Raw genomic sequence first — 20,970 nt, 5'->3', positions numbered from 1 at the left:
GAGGGACACATTAAGTGAAGGTGGGGGCCGCATGTGGCCCCCTGGGACGTCAGTTGCCCATGCATGACCTACAAGTTCACCATTGAGAGTAAACGTTTGATGATGGCCGTGTTTGAGTTGCTATGATTATTAGTGACATGATCACTGGAGGAGGAAGTTGTGCCAATGCTATGGATAGGATGTGTCCTTCACTGGTTAATCTACATAAGAAGTGACAATTGACTGCCCAATTTCCTTCCTGTCTAACGTTCATATCTTCTGAGATTCTCTTCACCAATGGCAGATGAATTAGAGCTTACCAATAGAATGAATGCAATGACAGCATCACATAAACTTAATCTGAATACTTTGTTACACGACTTTGTGATGAATTGATAGCTTCAAAGTTTATTATTATTAGTTTGTTGTTAATTGTGACACCATCCTGCACCGCAGTATAGCTTGCGCTTAACCTATCCTGAGCAGTGTTCATTTTTTCCAGCAGATTTTGATTTAGTCTTTTGAATAACACATAACCATTGAATGTTAACACGTAACCATTGAATAACCATTTAGTCTTATGTCAACAAGATTAACAGTGATCCCGAGTGGTGCTACAGAGGAGAGAAAGTTACATTCTTATGCTAATTGAGTGCTTCATATTGCCCACACTGCGGTGCGAGTCCTGTGGACATTCAATCACGAGTCATGACACAACATCAAAGGCAGCCAACGTTCTCCCCTGCAGCATTTTAATTGGACATTAATTCACATGTTCCTAGATTAACTGATGACACCCGGCTGCCCTCTGGCACTTGGAAACAAGCCACTGGAGCAATGAATTATTGAAACTATTTCCCCATATGACATTTTATTTCAGCAGCAGAGGATCAGATAGTAGTTCTCCATGTTGATGTGTTTTTTTAAAACCATCTTTGCAAATCCCTACAAATATGCCGATGTTAAAGCTCTATCATGCAATTGTTTTGTGTGTGAATAAAATTACATTTTGTCCAATCTGTAGCATAACTTATACAATTGGTGTTTGGTCGCCCTGCACCCTGAGACATTTAGATGTCTCAGGGTGTGTTTTTAGATGTTGAGTTGAGTGTGATACGATCCAGTTTCTCGTTTGACAAAACTTTTGACCCTGGAGGACAATTTACATTTCTAAACAGTGCAAGGAGGCAGGCTCTGTAAGCTCAGCGGTAACTAATTTCAGCACTTGTGCAGGATAACCGGGCTCTCCTGCAGAAAACAGTACCTTTGCTCGTTGCCAATATAATACGTTCTGACAAATCCTGGCATTGTTTTATGACCCTTCCACAAGAAGGGTGGCTTGCTTTTTAATCTTTACGACTGTGTTCAAGGTACGGATTATCTCAACAGAAGTGAAACTCTACGATGTCAAGAGCATGTTATGACGCATTGGAAAAAACGCTGGATATTTTTACAACACGCTATAAGAGTAAAGAGAACCTATTGCTTTCCATTCAACCTCAAAAGCACAGACTTTTCCCATTCATTCAACTTAATTTGAAGTTTAAACTGAAAGGGGTAAAAAGTTAAATCACTGGGCATCAAAAGGCAGCTAATGCATATAGTCTCCCACTATAACAGGTCTCACCCCTCACCATATTTAATCTGGGCAATGTCTCCCGTCACGATCTCAGCCACAGGGATCTGGATGACTTGGCCCTTGCGGATGACGGTGAATTTCTGCTCCTGCTCGATGCGATTCTGCAGCCCACGGAACTGCTTCTCCTTGGACCAGTCATTGAAAGCAGTCACCAGAACCACTATGGCAACGGAGAAGAGGATGGCCGCACCCTCGATCCAGCCGGCCTGCGCTTCACCCTCATCCTCTGCGCCGGCGGCAGCCTCCCCACACGCTGTAAGCCGGGGAACAGATATTGGGCATGGTCAGTTGCACCAGCTGTTCAGAAGTTAACACTGCGCTTAAGTATTACAATATGTTTTAAGAGGCGGCACGCGGCAGCATAGAAACAATGTAGAATGGACATTTCTATTCATAAGTGACAGGATTTGTCCAATCAAAACCGGATGTTACGTTTGGGACGCCCACCACCGTCCAGCCACAGGCCAATTTTAAAAGAGCACTTTTTTTTTGATGCATCTTCAGATAAGGTCCTCTCTCACTCATTATAAGATGCCACAATTTCTGTCTACTCTGACAATCTCAGAGGTGGACCATGGGCATTTCAGAAAACTGCCTACCAATGACATCATCGATGGGGATTCCAAGCTAATAGAAGTGGAAAGTAAACTACAGTCTCTCTCTTACTGGACATTGTTCTTGCATGTTCTTGCATCAATTAAATAAAATAAAAAGGTATAAAATCAGTAGTAGACAAGATTTCTAGTCATGAAGCTCTAAGGTCCACACATAATGTCATAATGTGTTTTCAGTGGTTTTACGCTAGATAAAAGGGGCTCTTCGATAACCTATGAGTCATTGTTTGACTGTCCTTGAAACCAGGCGCGTCAATCCAACCGAACGCTAGTGCGTGCACGGATACGGAAAGGATACGGTTGTCTTTTACAATTTTATAAAGCTGCTGTCGTCATTATTTATTTATTATTATCACTGCTGCATTGTCTGAAGGAAGAACAATACCTGTACACATAACGCCAGGGCTCCACTGGGCGCGTTGCGTCACGCGTGCGTCACGCGTGCGTGCGTAAAAAAACGAACCGGTTCAATTTTATGGTGACGGAGACGCGACGCAACGCGGGCAGTGGAGCTACCCTCCATTGATTAAAAGGGCACATTCCCGACGCTGACGGAGAAGCGACGCAGACGCGCCGCAGACGCGCCCAGTGGAGCCCTGGCGTAAGTTTCATTATATTATATTAACATTATATGAACACATTGTCTTCCCAATAAAAGCGTGACTCCCACTAAGCCGCATCAAGGCTAAAAAATTATCCAAAGTGGCGATCAACAACAGAGGGCGGAGGAGGAACGCGCCCGCTGCATTCCACCACCGCCATTGGAATGCATTGGGCCTCAATTTCGCAGAACCCTTTGCATGCCAGTGCGACGGCTGTTTTTCCGTTTACATCATCCGAACAACGCCACCTATCCCACTCCGTCTGATGGAAACCCCGTAAGTCTTAAAATGTATTAAAAACGTGATTTAAACAATGAAAACGTAACTCATGTAACTCGTTATTGGGAGGGAAGCTGTTCTACAATCAATTCACTCGTGTAACTCGTGAATAGGAGGGAAAGTGTTAAAAGGTCAGGACAACCGGAAAAGCGCCAGCACTGGGTGAATTAAATAATTATTTAGTCCGGCAAGTGAATGAGTAAATATAAGATTAGACGTAAATGTATCCACTTATAGGCATACTACTACTACTACTACTGCTACTACTTACCCTCACTGTCCCCCCCTGGGGGATGGTAGAAGGAAAGACCCAGGGAGATGATGGCAGCGATCTCCAGGATGATGAGGGTGACGTCCTGCAGAGCCTCCCACACCAGCTCCAGGAAGGACTTGGCCTTCTTGGGAGGAATGAAGTTCCTCCCGTATGCATTGTGGCGCTTTTCTAGATCGACCGGGTTGCCAGACAGACCTGCGAGAGGGAGGAGGAAACAAAGCAAAAGCATGAAATTCTGAAATTACATCTGGTTTTAACCCGTTTTGACCCGACGCCAAAAAAAAAAGAAAAAAAAAAACGTTTTCTAAATCATGACAATTTTCGGAAAGATTTGAGGCACAGTTTAACGATTTTTCAAAAATAGCAGACCTAAAAGTTCATATGAGCTTGTAGATCTCCTCCATGTTTAAAATAGTACTTGTGCCATGACATAGTATTCCTCTGTTGTAGGACAAAAGACAGCAATTCAAGTGTGAAGCCTGACCTGTGTAATGAGTAATGACTCCCCCCCCCCCCCTGCCTTTATTGATAGGACACAGTGGCGATAGATACATCCAAACAGAAAAGTCCAATCTGATTGTAATAAATGACTTCAAAGTCATCAACATTGCAGCTGTATGAAAAGCTTGAATTATCCTCTTTATATCTGCAAAGTGTTTGTTTAATTAAAATCCACCGTAGACATGTTATGAGCTATTTCCTGTCAAGAAATCCCTTGCAGGTGATTATGTGTGTAGGCTTTTGGAAGTGCTCGTTGGATATCACTCAATGGCCCTGCATACCACCCATTTTGAATTTGCACATAATGTAGGCGGCAGCAGGACGTTGCGTAAATGAAAGTGAGCGCTTCCAAACTCCAACACTTGCAAGGAAATGTCTACAGTGGATTATTATGAAACAAACACATTGTAGATAGAGAGAGGAGAATTCAAGCTTTTCGTACAGCTGCAATGTTCGTGGGTTTGACGTTGTTTAATTAATAATAAAGGACATTTATACACGTTGCTGGTGCATCCGTTGTGTTAATACAATCAGATAGGACTTTTCTGTTTGATGTATGAGCTGTTAATGGGAAATGACCACCACGGTGGTAGCCACATCTAATGAGGGCTCAGTTCCAAAAGCTTGCTGGCTGACCGAACACACCCATACACACCCGATGTCAACCACCCACTGCACACAATCTGCTGCACGACAGGTGCCAAGCTTTTTGACTCGCATCTTTGACAAGACAATGTCTACAAACAAGGACATCTTTTATTAATTTATTTTGTTTACGAGTGTCAGAGTGAGAGAGGAGAGAGAGAGAGAGAGAGAGAGAGAGAGAGAGAGAGAGAGAGAGAGATTTTTTTCCTCAAGGCCACAATTTGGATTAAACCAGATTAGAATGAATTCATGCAGCAGATAAAAAACCGGTCATTTATCCTCTTTCGTGGTCTCTGCTCTCTTATTGCATTGATTGTCCATCCAGCTTCTGGAGTGTTAGAATCATTCAAAATCCAAACATATATTGCTAATTGTGCTACAGTGCTTGCTTGCGTGCTAATCCAAGACTGTAAAGTCATTGTCACAGCTGTGTGGTGTTGTTTTTCCACACGGTTTCATCCAATAACTCAGGTGGCTGTGCTAAACCTTTAAGTGGCAGTATTTTGTGTGGTCTATCTATGTAGATGAAAACAGATGCCCTCGAGTCAATCCATGCATTTCTCTCCTTAGTTGCCAGCTGTGTAACTGCTCAGACAAAACCAGTAGGGGAGCAGTTAGAGAGGGCAATGAAGAGCCCATTGTGGAACTGAACAAAGACCAGAGACTGAAGAAAAGGGAAGGGAGAGACAGAGGAGAGGACAGAGAGAGAGAAAACAATGAGTCTTGTGTGACACTCTGCTGCCACGTTCCTTCCTAAGGCCAGACGTTGAGCTCGCTTCCTGGCCTGGCCTCAGTTAAAGAAATATGCTCCCCCCCCCCCCCCCCCCCCCCCCGGGTGCGTCTGAGCCCCTTCCCAACCCACCACCAATCCACATCACAACAGAACCTGCCATCCCCAATTCCGCTGCCTCCGTGCTTCCTCCAAGGAACAAAGACGCAATGTACTGTAAGTGTAAAAGCGGCCCCCTGACCAACTCTCTGTGGCCACAGAAGAAAGACGGGGGCTTATGAGAGAGACTGGGGGCACAAAAGCAGACGAAAGTCTAAAACCAAAGCCATGTGAAATGCACTTGCTCTGGACGGAGGGCATCATCTGGTGGGGTAGCGATAGATAGGAAGAGACAGGCGCATTCTTGAGGGAGGCTCAGGGCCAGGCCGAGGGTTTGCCTGTGTTCCTTTTGGCTGAGGCTGGCCTGGGGCTGATGGATGTCTAAGATGGAGGTCTGTGTAATCTTTATTTTTTACTGTCCCTTTGTCTTCAGTGGTCTGTGTAGGATATAGGATAACAACAGTCCCCAACACCCCTGCATCCACACACTTTATGTCCTATCAATTACTCAAAGTATAGTTTTATAGATTTTACTGTGTAGTATATGAATTGAACACATTGATAAAGCTCCCTGCTGCAGTTGACAAAGCGCAGTGTGAACACCAAACGCACAAAATAAAAAAATGCAACAATGATGCAACTTCACCCCCCAAACGCACAGTCTACAGGTGTGAATGCAACCTGAACTAGCAAGTTCACTAGGACTAGTGAACTTGCAATCTTACCACAAATCTTAATTTCCGAAACCTCAAAGATGTAAAATGCTGTATGGCTTGGGTATCAAGCTGATTAAATAACATTGGCCCGGTTTCCCAAAGGACACTTCTTACACCATTGTGTAAGGGGTGTCCTTTGGGAAACCGGGACATTACTTTCAACAACATCCCCAAACGCAGAATATGTTCTCTACCTGTGCTCAAACGGTTTGATGCATTATTAATCAGTTACAAAGTAAAACAAACCCGTCTGATCAAGTACGAGAATCCATAGAGCGAGAATCACTATAATGGCAACCGGAAAAAACGAACAGTCGCGCTCCGAGAAAAGACGCCAGAGCGGAAATAGATGGCGAGGCCAGGAATGCCATGTATACACTGGACTCAAGGATGATATTGTCCTTATGAATGCATCAGTGTGAGTAACCACATGTTTTCTCTAGGATTCTCCCTGGACGCAGGAGACGACAAAATGTAACAAATGTTAATGGACAAACAATGCCATGGACTTGGTCAGGTTGAGTTGAATAGATTGCTCTCTGTGGCATAATTGGTAAGCCATGCATCCTCAGGGTATCGTGGTGACTCAGTTAATTAGTGCACTACTATGTACCGCATAAGCACATTTATGGGTTCAGATCCAGTTCACAAACTCGGCCCCCTCTTCCTTGTCAGTAACGGTTGGATTATCGGTTAAAATGCTTAAATATAGAGATGCTTAAATATCCCCAATGCTCCCCCTTTTCATTATAGAGTATCTCCAACACACACGTATTGCTGAAACAGCCATCATTCAAAATAAAATAAATAAAACCATTTTGTTGTGATTCGTCTTATTAAGTGTACCATCTTCCGTCACTGGCCTGCCCAAATATGGAGTCTATGCAGTTGTCAAGAACATCATTGTGATGTCAGAACAGACTGCTCCATGGAGTTCTAGGGGTGATCAGGTGTGATCAATTGGCTAATTTGGGCCCTGTCCAGAGCCTGGGCAGGGGCCCTGTCCAGAGCCTGGGCAGAGGCTTTTGTGCTGGTTCTGGACAAACGGCTACCCGATGGAAACATTTGAAGTCGGTGGGGCAAACGGTTTTCGAGTAACGCGGATTACAGACTTGGTGCATTTATACTGTAGATAGATATTCATTTGATTGTTTCTTATTCATTGATAAACCCCACTTTTTCCACAACAGTCCTCTTTCTTTTTTTCCATTTTTTTATCCCATGATTTTTGTAACCCATTTTTCCACCTAGTGCCAATTGCCTAAGCTGTGATACTGGGTGCTCTGCCATCTGCCATCTGGGGAGAGCCACGAACTGAGCTCATACTTCCTTCAATGCATGAGAGTGAGCATGCCGTTTCTTATCACCTGACAGGGGGGGGGTCCCCTGTAGTACGTAGCACATGGAAGCACACGTTATTCCAACCAGTTCCTTTCCCCTCCATCAGGCCCCAGGAAATGATTCTCTGTTCATTTTCCTCATAGACATTTCAAACTTACAAAGCCAACTCTTGTCGTGACAAATCATGACAACAAACACATTTTTTGGGGCCGAACAAATACTTAGTAAAAAGAAAAAAACGGCAGGTTACAACCCTTTTTTTGTTGTTTTTCTTCTTTTTCTTTCTTTTTTTTCTGTTTGGTCCAAAATATTGTGTTTGTTGTCATGATTTGTCACGACAAGAGTTGGCTTTGTCCACGGCGTAGGCTAACCGTATTTAAATAAATACTTTGTGAAATGTCTATGGGAAAAATGCATTGGGAATAATTTCCTGGGCCTGGCGTCGTCATGAAAGGGGGCGGGACTGCGACGCTCTATAGAGACCAGGATTACTGCATGTTTTTTGCGAGGGTATCTAGGGGACACGAGGGGAGAACATGCAAACTCCACACAGAAAGGCCCTTTCGCCGACCCCACCACAGTGTATGGGCACCGATGCCGTGGAGGAGAGAACACGCCCCCCAGCGCCCCCTGGTGAGAAGTGAACCCGGGACCTTCTAGATGTGAGGCTACAGCGCTTGCGCCACCGTGCCTGTGCATCTTTCTGTGAGTGACTTTTGATTTCTCCAGACAGACAGTATCGCAGTATCACAGACGGCTTCACACTGTCTCTGGCTGGGTTCCTCCTCATGAGCTCTTCTGTTGTCAGAGTACTGCGACATAATATGGCAGCACATCAGTAAAACACAGTTCCTTTCCTCTTTCCACCTCCCGTTTTCTCTCTACCTCCATCTCCCATTTTCTCTCTACCTCCTTTACTCCATCTGGTAAATCCTCTGGGTTAATACTTTCACTAGATTACCAAAAGCGCAATGTCCTTTGTCATTGCGTGTGGTGTGTATTTGTGTCCCTTACGGCCATTATGTGTGTGGGCGTGTGGTGTGGGCATTCGTTTCCCCCCCAGAGGCGTTTTTAGCCACACTGCGTGTTTGTGAGATTTTTAATCAAAAGTCATGCATCATGCATTTTAGTACTTTAGGTTCAATCTCTTAATTGTCCTTTTCACTTCCTGACCATGTCCACACGGCTTTCCCCCTCCAGCATGAATCACTCGAGAGCGAAATGGCTCCCGTGTGAATACGGTTAATTCCATCGATTTCCATCTCTCTGAGAATCTCAAAAAGATTATGTCAGCGAAGGCAGTAGTTTCAAAGTTCAGATGCAGACTATAATATGCACACCTTGACCTTGAAAAGGTCAAGACACTGATTGTGTCTCTCTTCCTCGCTGCTGCCAATGTCGTCCACAGTCTCCACTACTTGAGATACTAGACAATTCTTTGCCTAAAATGACATGCACAAAATAGACACCAGGGTAGCCCTTTTCCATCCCCTTCTCTCTTTCTCCCCAGTACATTTCCTTCACCTGCTACCATCTTCAGCAACATATTTATTCGTCTGCACTGCAAAGCCATGAGGTCACGGACATGCAGAGAATGTTCTAACATTCTCTGCATGTCAGGGGCTGACAAATGTTTTCTTGTTTGACACGTCCCCTAGCCAGATTTAGAGGAATATATCATCTTAAATTCAGAATGATACTCATAATATTATTATTATTATAATATTGATACAAAAGTATAATTTGATATAACCTCAATATGTTCTCCTTTTCTCACTTTCATCTCACCACACATAAGACCAACCACTCATGTGGACATGTGCATTGCCGGGTTTTTATTTATTTAAAGGTCTTGCAGTTATATGTAGGCTACTTTCTTGTGCGTGGTGTTAAGCTCAAACCACACCATTTGCAACTCCTTGCAACAAAATAGTTTTCAGTTCAACCACACCAATGAAACTCCGTGAGTTGCAAGGAGTTACATTGGTGTGGTTGACCTTAAAACGGTTTTGTTTCAAGCAGTTGCAACTGGTGTGGGTTTGGGCTTTAGACACCGAAAATAGCCGATCTACTCACAAGTCCTCGTGCTGCCACGTGTTGTGAGCTTATAGATAGGCTATTTCTGGTGTGTGACAACACGGTCAGCTAACTCCAATCAAGCCTTTACTGGAGATGTGGCGTATGGCATTCTACACAGAGGGCAATGGTAAGAACTTGGGCCCCTTCCCTACTTCCTTCACAGGTGTTACCAATGATACTAATGAAGGCTCTGTTCCATTCTGGTCAAACAGAGTCAGGGTGCTGCTATTGTGCATGTTGGCTCACTGGAAAAACTCTGCTACACCAGTGTGTCTCAAAGTGTCCTTGAGTGGGTTCCAAATGGCCCGTATGGGTGTGTAACTCTGAGTGTACAAAATGGAAACAAATGAGGACCCTTTTTGTACACTCTACACACTTAGTTTGTACAGTTATGGGGGTCCTTGAAATGAAAATGTTTGAGAACCACGTGTGCATAAAATGGAACAGAGCCTTAATTCGTATCATTGGGCAACACCTGTGAAGAAAGTAGGGAAGGGGACCGGAAGACGGAAGTACGAACTTAGGAAGAGTTATTTTGTGTGCATAGGGCCTATTCTTTCAACATGAATGCATTGGAAAAGGCAATTCTCTTGAACGCTGCCTTTGGTGTACAGCATGCACGTGCCTGCACGTTGTAGAGAAGAAGAAGAAGCTAAACAAATAGGATATGTTCCAAATATTAGTCCTGTGAGGCTCGTGCATGTCATGTTATGGAGGAGAGAAGAGCAGAAGAGTAAAAACAAATTCGACAAGTTATGAATATCTGTCCTTTGAGGCACATACAGTACAGTGATACATACAGTGCACATGAGTTAACGTCCCACTGAAAGCCCTTTATTTATTTATTCAACTGTGAACAGGAAGTATACACTCCCTCGCACAGCTCATTATTCATTCTGAAAGTATGTAGCCGATGAACAGGATTTCCAACATTACAGCAGGCAAACACTAACTGGTTGGATCTTTCTAATCTGCAGTAGTAGTATCTGATTCAATCTATAGGCCCGGGTCTCCTTCAAGATTTGGGTGTAAACAGTCCCATTTCATCATGTTTCCATGAGCCCTGATCACTAATGCAGCACCAATTTAAAAGACAACTTCACAAAGTACATTTAAATCACTGTCAGACATTGTTGACAGTTTGACCTTTTGACCCGGATCCACTGACAGCAGTTCTAGGAGTCAGAGGGCCCGGGGTCAAACTGTCTACTTTCCAATATAACATGGTAAAATGTCTGACTCTACTGGCTCGCAGACTGATACTGTTGAATTGGAAGCAAGCACAGGTTCCGACTCACACTACACTAATGAAAGATTTGCAATTGGAAAAGTTTGAATTGAGAGGGAGTGAAGATAGATTTTACCAGACATGGCAACCCTTCATTGATTTCAATAGGTGCACGCTAACCCCTCCTACACAATAGATAACATAATCGAAAATAGGAAAGGAAAGAAAAGAAAGAAAGAAAAAAGGAACAGAGTGTTTTTTCTTAATTTTTTTCTCATGTCTGTAATTCAGTTGATTTACAACAACATGTTGGGAAGGTTTGAGAGCAAGAGTGTCTGTCCTGTTGTCTTTGTTTTGTTTGTCTGTTCACATTTGTCACTGTTTAACAGTTTTTGTTTTTTCTTGTTTATCACATTTATATATCTTTTATATTATGTATTGTATTTGGAACATTTACACTACCTGTCATTATTTTTTGTCATTATCATTGTCAAAGATATTCTGAAGTTATGTCATATACAAAATGCTGAATAAAAACAGTATAAAAAAAAGACAACGTCTTTATTTGATAAGACGTGTGGGGACATCCTAGGCATCAGAAGCCTTGATAAGACGTGTGGGGACATCCTAGGCATCAGAAGCCTTGATAAGACGTGTGGGGACATCCTAGGCATCAGAAGCCTTGATAAGACGTGTGGGGACATCCTAGGCATCAGAAGCCTTGATAAGACGTATGGGGACATCCTAGGCATCAGAAGCCTTGATAAGACGTGTGGGGACATCCTAGGCATCAGAAGCCTTGATAAGACGTGTGGGGACATCCTAGGCATCAGAAGCCTTGATAAGACGTGTGGGGACATCCTAGGCATCAGACGTCTTGATAAGACGTGTGGGGACATCCTAGGCATCAGAAGCCTATATACTTAACTGACCCGTCTATCCTTTTCCCCCCTCTAGACCAAGATTTGGGGTTAACGCCACCGGCCACTTTGGGTGCCATTTTCCAGCCTATGAGTTTGACATGTATAAGTAACGCCAGTCTGTAGTTTGCATCGGTCCCACTGGTGAGTAGACTGTTACTGCAGTACACCATCTTCCATCTCTCTACTATCTTTGACTTGTTTGTCTGTCGCTCTAATTTAGCTATATGGGTCAAAGGTGCTATTATTCGCCGTTAGAAAATGTCCATGTGGTCTGATCTCCGCCTCGATATCCCCTTACGCCAAAACAGTTCTCAATGTTTACAACTTGACTTGATGAGAAGTGGGCAAACTGGGCATATGTCTTAGTCAACAAAATTAACACTGCATATCGTTATGGAACCAGAGAGAGAAAAAACATGAGTGAATCAGCGATCAGGCAAACGTGTTCTCTCCTCAGTAAATAAATAGCAGTTTTATGTTGCACGCAGATCATGATACGCATCTGTCTAGTAGGATAGTCGTGTGTGTTGTTAGCCGCCTAGCCGATCTAGCCTGGGCAGTGTGTTGACTGTACAGCACGGAGCAACGCATGTTCGCCAACCTTAATGCATGTTCGCCAACCTTAACCATTAACCATTGATTGTCGGACTATTGGTTGTAGGACTATTGGCTGCCGGACTATGTCTGACTATTGGTTGTCTGACTATTGGTTGTCGGACTATAGGTGGTCGGTCGGACTATTGGCTGTCGGACTATTGGTTGTCGGACTATTAGCCGTCAGATTATTGGTTGTCATACTATTGGTTGCCAGACTAATGGTTGTCGGACTATGAAGTCTGTATCTGTACTGCCTCTCATCATGCACCTGTGCATGTGCTATACACCGTAATCTCTACTGCTCTGCTACCAGCTCAGTGGCCTTGTGGTTAGAGTGTCCGCCCTGAGACGGCGAGGTCGGGTTCAATCCCCAGCCTGGTCATACCAAAGACTCTAAAAATGGGACCCAGTGCCTCCCTGCTTGACACTCAGCATCAAGGGTTGGATTGGGGGTAAGTCCCTGCAACATACAGTACTAGCGTCATGTCCAGGGGGTGTACTTGTACACCAAGCTGCCTCACGCTACAGAAACAGGAGATAGGCTCCTGCCCTATGGGCCTCATGGCTCTGCAAGGCTACTTATCTGTGCTGGACGCTGGTGTTACACTAACACAAGAAACTCGGCTTCCCATCATGCACCTGTGCACAGTGTGAAGCTCAACAGCACCACTTTGTCACCTGTTAGTACCCTAAAGACAGACGGAGGAACACATTGCTGTTCAATGAAGTGGCTGCACCACTCAAACATGACATACAAGCCATCAACGCACTGTCTCATGGCTGTCGACAGCTTGTAGATCGGTTCTTTTGGGCACATAGAGGCATGACGGAGACACCAGCGTAACATTCTCCCTCCCCTGAAGACCTGCCAGGAGCCACCAGTGCTTACAAGATTTGTTTTACTGCGATCATGGATAAGCATCACTGCTTTAGCCATAACCATTATTGTACAAAACACGTCAGCTATTGTTTTTATATTGGTAGGCACCCTCCAGCCACTATGTGGTTAACCATACACTCAGTTACAATTGTGCTTTTTTTTTTTTTTACCAAATTCAAAAAACATAAAAGATGTTTACAGCATCAAGGGTTGACAATCATTTGAACATATTGCCTACATCTCGACAGTAATGTCAATTGCATTGAGGGAAACTGTGATCTTATACAATATAGCGATGTGGGCAGCATACGATAATGACACTGCTTCAGGCATAACGATCCAGACGGGCTGCTGAGGGAGCCATGCTACAGTTCGTATACCTGAATCAGTCATCCCAGACTCATGGAATCCCTCCCAGGCAGCGGTGGGCCCATTGCCGGGGCTGTGACGGTCATGGGTGTCAGTATGACTGATGGTGGAAAGCCTTGCATGGCACTGTGGGATTCAACAGCATTGTCCACAACAGATCTGCTCCAATACGACACGAGTCCTAAAAGCTCAGCCAATAAGCTCTCATGTTACGCCATTTCAAGAGTGTAGGATACTACATGTCAAGGGGTGTGTGTGTGTGTGTGTGTGTCTGTCTGACTGGAAAGAGCGCGCAAACAAACAAGTCTGCAGGGAGGCAAGGTTGGAAGGAACAGACTAAATTAATGGAGATTGTGTCTTGTACGTACCCTGCTGTTTTTCTAGGCTCGACTGATCCACTCACTATTCAGACTTGAAGGGTGTGATTGGTCAAAAGTCTCTCCCGGGGGAAATCGGTTGTGAAATGGATCGAGATTGAAAATGAGAGAAAAGAGATGATGCGTGATTGCTATTGACATTAGCTTAACTCTTTAATGAGGACTCAACAATTTGCCAACAGGGGGGGGGGGGGGGGGGGGGGGGGCAGCTTACGGTATATACCCAATTCAATCTCAGTATGCCTTGTGGTTGTCAAAATGTCTCTATGAAAGACAGGTAAACCCGTTACAGCCCGCCCCCTCCTCCCCAGTGCTCATCATGACCATTCTTAGCAACAATCAGTCGAATAATGAAAATGAATACCAATCTCACACTGGGTATGATATCTAATAAAATAACATAACCAGGTTGAAAGTGGTTAACGAGGACCAATCAATTTGCTAACCGGGTCGCCTTCCCATAATGCTTCACTCTCACCCTCTGTTTCTGTGTGCCTTGTGGTCGAAATGAACACATGGGCGACAGCAGGGAACTGGCCTGAGGACACAGGCAACACTGCCTTTCTTTCTCTTCATATGTCCCCGTCTAACTCTGACTGTCTCATGTTCCATCTCTCCCTTTCCAATGCCTTTCTTTACTCTTCCCTTTCCTGCGTCAGAGAATCTATATGCAAACGTAGTTCTCACATTCCCAGACTCCTTTCAACCACACACATGTACACCACAAAGCATACTTACTATCCCTTCCCTAAAAGCACTAAGAATACGTTTCGTCCTTTTACCCGGAACAAGCACCGAAACAGCTTTTTGTTTGATAGCCGAGATGAGACCCCTTTCCTTTCCCTCTGGAGAATTTCTCCTGGCAGTGTTAAAAAATGCATGAACATATGTAGTAAACTAGGATGACAACGTGAAGAAGAAGCGCTCCATAGAGGAAATAGAACGTTCATAGAATATAAATTATATACATTCTGTTTGTGCACACAGTAAGCAAATTGTACTATAGTGATGCACATTTTCTCTAGGAGGTCTACAAGAGGAAACCACATTGCACTGAAGTGGCACACAGCAATTATTTTTTTACACCTGTTTTACACCTTCCCAGTTTTGTAATCCATTCTATTTTGGATCAAAACTTTCTTCCTTCTATTGTTGGTCTACTTCCTACACTCCTACAGTATTCCTGTTGACTGCCCAATTTCTCCTCTGTGATTAATTTAAGTTTCTCTACAGCATCTCATCTCATATATTACAACAACTGTGGAATCTCAGCAGCATCTGTTGTTGGCATAGCGTATGTCGTTGGCGTAGCGCATGCTGCCGACATATTTGACCAAGCATTAAAATAGGTACGGCCGGAGAAAGCGCGGAGAGTCCCTAGGTTGTACAGACATGGCATATTGGTGTCGTATGTTTGGATAAAGATGAGCATGACGATATGCACAATGTTGCAGACCCATGCACGTTCCCAGCCCACAGCTGTGTTTTCATGTGGCAAAGCCCTCAGCCTGGGGAATGCGTGTATACAGAACTTTGAGTTTGAGTTTTCGATGCATTTCTTGCTAATTAGAAACTCTCCCGCGTAGAAAAAAGGTGTCATGGCCGGGGTGATCTAATTAAAAGATGGCACCTAGCGAGAGGATATACATCACAAGATGTTTCCACAGCAAATTGAGTGTGACGTGTCCTATACAAAATTACAAAATTAAATTAAGGAAAATAAACAGATGAAAAGAAAAGTATAATTTAATTTAGTTTTTAAATGCCTGTGCAGGGCAGGGCAGACGGCACAATTTGTAAGGTATTTGATTGAAAGAGCGAGATTACTATTAAATGGGTTTTTCAGGTCAGACTTGAATGTACGGTTCATTTTCTCTTTTAGAAAACCATCAGTTTAGAAGTTCTCTACAACCCGCGAGTGAATCCAGCTGGTGTTGTTTGGCATGAACAGCTGATCCACAAGCATCAAGACACTTTGGGAGCCTGAGTAGATCCTCTACGGTTTATTTGGCGGGCGACACCATCGGACTAATAAATTGTCATATTGATTAGCCTACCTGACTTTGCTCTCAACTCGCAGCGCAGCAGGATCTTAACACATTGGCTGCTGAGCAGTTCAGGATAATTGGAATACAGGGTGCTGAAGGAGATAGGTCAAAAGAGGACCCTTGTTTGTGTGCACAGGCTGCATTTTTTCCATGGATCAGTATAATGAAAGACACAAAATATCAGCGAGAGGCAAGGTATTTTTTTTTCCTCAAAAACAAATAAAAGGCAGAAAATACTGGGATGTGAAACCGTGAGCCAAACACAGAGGTTCGAACCGAACCGTGGTAACTGAATCGTTGCACCCCTAAAAGAGTGTGCAACTGATGATCCAGTTCCTCGTCACATGCCATAATTTGAGTCCAAATTGATCTTCTAATATACATGCATCTCTATTGTTCTAGCCTAGGTTACATCACCCACACAGTAGTACTACCAAGGATGTGATTCACAAATGCACAAAGAAATAATCCATATCCGAACACTAACCCCACAGAAAAGGTGGGGTAAGGTAACGAAAAAGAGAGAGTGCAGAATGTAAATTATAGATTTGCTTTTCCTTGAGGCTGATCAGTGCCAGTTGAAGAGCATCTCTGGCAAAGATCACCTTAGGCACTGTGTGTGTGTGTGTGTGTATAAACAGTGAAAGATAACTTCAGTCTATAGAATTATCACGCAACGAGAGCTTAAAGTAAACCTTGCATAGCTGGCCGTTCACAACATTGCTTTCTAAAAGCTTCTAAAAGCATGACAGACCACGGATGGGACCTCCCAACGTTCTACTACATCACAATAAATTTCATTTTCCAGACCAATTCAATTATTGATAGTTTACTCCCATGCAGAGTACAGTACATTATACCGACTCAGCACTGCACTGTACATGTAGCACTTTGTTGTCTGTTGCCTTGCATCCCCATGTTTCCAGTGCATCATGACAGTAAAATGTTTTCATGTCGACTATGCTATACTTAGGTGAAATGACAGTACAGTTATAACTGTTCAACTGAATTATTAAACACACACATACGCACAGGGGCGTCAGTGGCTTAGGGCAGGGGTTTTCAACAGGTGGTCCGTGGACCACTGGTGGTCCGTGGAGGTATTGCATGTGGTCCCTGACCGTGCATTTAGTAATGTAGCAAAGTGAAGAGTTTGTATATGGGCATGCATAAAGTGAATGGGAAATCAAGTGGCAAAGTGACTTGGAAAAGTGAATTTAATGTTAACATAATTTAATGCAATAAGATTGACTTTTGTTTGGATGTATGGGCTGTCAAGGCCAGAAAAGTAGTTTTTTGCCACTCAGTAGACGTTCCCGCATAACTTCCGGGTATGATGATGATGTCACACGCATACCCTCCATTTTCTTCCACGGAACAGTGCACTAAACCTTTTGTGCACTGTTCTGTGGAAGTCAATGTTGTCAGAATTACTGAGAAGTCTGAGGTTAAGAAATTCCACAGAAAAGGGAGATAGAATCTCAAGAAGGGTGAAGTGGTGAAGCTAGGGAATGTGCTAATATAATCATTTCATCATGTGCTATATCTTGCACATATTTGCCATTTTTACTATATATATATATATATATATATATATATATATATATTACTATTATTAAAATAGTTCAAATAGCCAATCTACAAGCTCATAATGTGTGGATGTAGATTGGCTAGTTGAACTATTTTTAAATATTTTTCAAGATATTAAAATATGGCAAAAAAGTTTATGGATAAAGGTTAAGGCATGCCCAAGATAGGGCCACATGTGTCAGTACTGTATATCAGTCGTTTTAGAAACAGTATTCCATAGCAAGTATTATGAAAGCATTAATCTTAGCCCATATCCCATTGCAACATAACAGTGGTCCCCAGGTTGATTCTTAGTCAAGGTGGTGGTCCCTGGTTCACAATCAGTTGAAAACCCCTGGCTTAGGGGTAGAATAGCCGGTAGAGTGGTCAGATGGGAACCCAGTTCAATCCCGGGCTCCCCCAGAGTTAGTGTCGACGTGTCCTTAGAGCAAGACTCTGAACCCCTAATTGCTCCGATGTGCAGGTTGGTGGCTTGAATGGTTTCCTCCGCCATTGGTGTATGAATGCGTGTGTGTGAATTGGTGAATGTAATGCACAATCTATGTGCTCTTTGGACCATTTATGTTAAGAGCTTGTAGACCGGCATTAGTAAATAATAAGAGTTTACAGATGATGCCTGAAGACCACTGGATCAGGCAACAGAGAACAGGAGAGACAAGATTGAGTGATCTACTAGTACTAGTGAGCTATCCCAAACTACAAAGCAGATCCAGACTTTAAAGCAGAAAGTAGCCAACATGGGAAACAGAAGCCATCGTCTCAACTTCAGGCGTGTGCACTGTGCAGCTGAAAGAGGCTTGTGATACAGTACCCACGGTCTTTGGCAAAATCCTTAACTACATACTAGACCAGGGGTTCTCAACGTTTTTGGCCGGGGTCCCCCGGAAATGCTTTGGCCATGTCTCGCGACCCCCGCCCCGCTCCCTCCCCCCCCCCCCTCCCCAATACAACTTGACTGCTATAATAACCTTAATAATAGAGAAAATACATCAGAACCATCGTTAAACCAGTGGACCATCCTCTCTTCATTTTCGCCCTAGAACTATTAGCATGTGCATTCCGCTCTTGTAATGATATAACCTACACTGTGTGAACACTCCATTTCATTTTAAATTGAATATGCATGCTGGTGATATTTCGCAAGAGCCAGCATCCCCCCCATACCCACAGTTCTTAATTGTATTCATTTATGTGCCCGTTTTCTTTTTCCACTCAAACTTTCACACATTTACAATCGGATCCCATGGGCAGTTGGGCACCCCTTTCATTTGGAAAACAAATGAAATGGAGAGCACAGTAATGAACATTATACAGTATCACACATTAATAAAGCTCATAGGCTAATGGCCCTGGCATCCTCCAGAGCAGAACTTTTGAAAATGAATGTTTTACCAAGACTTTTCAAATTCCATGTATTAATCTTTAAGTTTTGGAATCGCATGCTCTATTGTGAAGCAGCTTCATGGGAGACACAGCAATAAGGAGCTTTCTATTCTTCCCCCATTAACCCATTTTGGACTGAGGTCGATAAAAAAAAAGTCTTCTAAATCCTAACATTTTTGAGAAAAACTATGTCAGTGGTGCTCAACCTTTTTCATGTCAAGGAACGCCAGAATTATCTCTATTGGGCCACGGACCCCCATCTCAAAATATGTAGTTCCAGGGACCCCCCAGAAGCCAATATATTAGTTCTAAACGTTCGCTCTGAAATATATATTCAAAGATTTGCGCCACACTTTCACGACTTTCAAAAATAGCAGAGCTTGTAGATCTGCTATTTTTAAATAGCTAAAGCATAACATAATGCTGACACCAAAAGAGGTTCCCGCCCAAAATGGGTTAAGACCTGAGGCTGATTCTACAGTTTACTGAAAAACATATGTCACTATATATTGTTGTCGGGCAGAAACCTCTTATGTCCATATTTTAACATTTTGTTGTTTCGTAAATTAAGTCCTACTTGATCATACTACAGCGTCACCCAAAAGCATAAAAAGTAGCAGATCCACAACCTCGAAGCGCATTTTGATCTTGTAGATCTGTTACGTTTGCTACTTTTGAATTTGAATCCTGAAAACTAACAGTTTTGGACATAATGATGTTTCCACCCGACAGAGATCATATAGCTCAAATCTAAAATGACACGGATACTTTCCTGGTTTTAATGGGTTACACAATAAAACTTGGTGGAGAGACATGACATTACAACAGTGGGACAGATCTTTAGTGATAGAATATGACAATTTCAGCAACTTAAGTCTATTTGCCTTTTGTAGTCGTTCTTTGGTATTCTTTGTTTGTTTTGAATAACAACTATTGTCTGCTACAGTACAAATGTAAAGAGGGAGCCGTCACCGTGCCTGCCTCATGCTCAAGACTTGTGGGATCATCTTTTTAAGACTAAGATGTGTGGCCTCAAAATGTATAGCTAAATGTTTATGGCTGCCTCTAGTGCATTGTTCTTCTGTCCAGCTGGCTTCGGAGCATGGCCTCAATATATCTTTGAATGCTTCTCAATGGAATACAATTTCGAGGAAGAGCATTGAGCTCATCTAAACACCAAGATCGATGCTGGCACAATTGTGTCACAAGGTTAATTTCTCCATCAGCTTTGGGACTGTCCAGCTTACTTTTTCAACATGGAACGGGCAGCCTGTTAAATGAGTTTGATAAGGGCCTGGATGGCCATGGGGACATTGTTTGAAAGCTCCTTGTTTGATCGTATACACAATAAGACATGTACTGTATGTAATGTAGCTAGAGGATAATAAACTCTCTTGCACATACTGTAATCTCTCCTCTCTCTAGCCTATCTTTCACTACAGTATGTGAAGAAAATACCAAGCTTTTTTTTTTGGAAGTTTACCTATGTGTTTCTAGTGAGCAAGACTTTCACTGCAGTGTACCTGCATTGAAACAAGTGGTCTGAATGAAATGACAATCTTCCACTTTACACTCGCCACCTTCCACTTTGATCTATGCGGAAATGTGGGAGGCAAAATCTGCAACCTGGGGTATACAGCAGCCGGTGGAAGCGGCAAAAACACATTAGTTTCGAATCAGACCCAAGACAGCTCATATCCAAGGTTCATTTTCCACACAGGAGTGGTATTATGGCTCACTTGCTCCTCCATTTCAGGCGTGATACCATGGCTGCCAGGAGGCAGGAGTGGAGACTGGAGAGTATAAAACAAAGAGGACAATCGATATCTGTCCTCCATAGAGAGAGAAGGCAGTGGACTGGTTGATTAGTAAACATTAAGCAGGGCGAGTGGATGCTGGGCTAAACAACGTGTCACAGAGCGCTGCAGCCATTCGGCTGGAACAGACACAGCTGGCAATTGGCGTCGAGGCATGGCTGACTGTGTGTGCATGTGTGTCTGCCTCCGTTTGTATTTTAAGGTTATTTTCTGTCACAATTCGGCCTCGTTGTGCCAGAGTATGGATGCCCAGCATCCAC

General features: G+C 43.4%; 1 protein-coding gene across 2 annotated transcripts in view; it reads right to left on the bottom strand.

Annotated features, from left to right (window-relative positions):
- atp2b4 (ATPase plasma membrane Ca2+ transporting 4) overlaps positions 1–20,970 on the bottom strand; it is a 148,567-nt gene that overhangs the window by 76,883 nt on the left and 50,714 nt on the right. For both annotated transcript variants that reach the window (XM_083770505.1, XM_083770506.1), the window contains exons 3-4: positions 3,385–3,582; positions 1,614–1,871 (exon numbers count right to left, since the gene is read on the bottom strand). In XM_083770505.1, the coding sequence (XP_083626631.1) occupies positions 1,614–1,871; positions 3,385–3,582 (456 nt within the window). The remainder of the gene's footprint in view (positions 1–1,613; positions 1,872–3,384; positions 3,583–20,970) is intronic.

The sequence above is a fragment of the Protomyctophum parallelum genome (assembly GCF_964188405.1).
Source record: "Protomyctophum parallelum genome assembly, chromosome: 8".
NCBI classification, from domain to species: Eukaryota; Metazoa; Chordata; class Actinopteri; order Myctophiformes; family Myctophidae; genus Protomyctophum; species Protomyctophum parallelum.
This window is presented reverse-complemented; position numbering and strand designations above follow the sequence as displayed.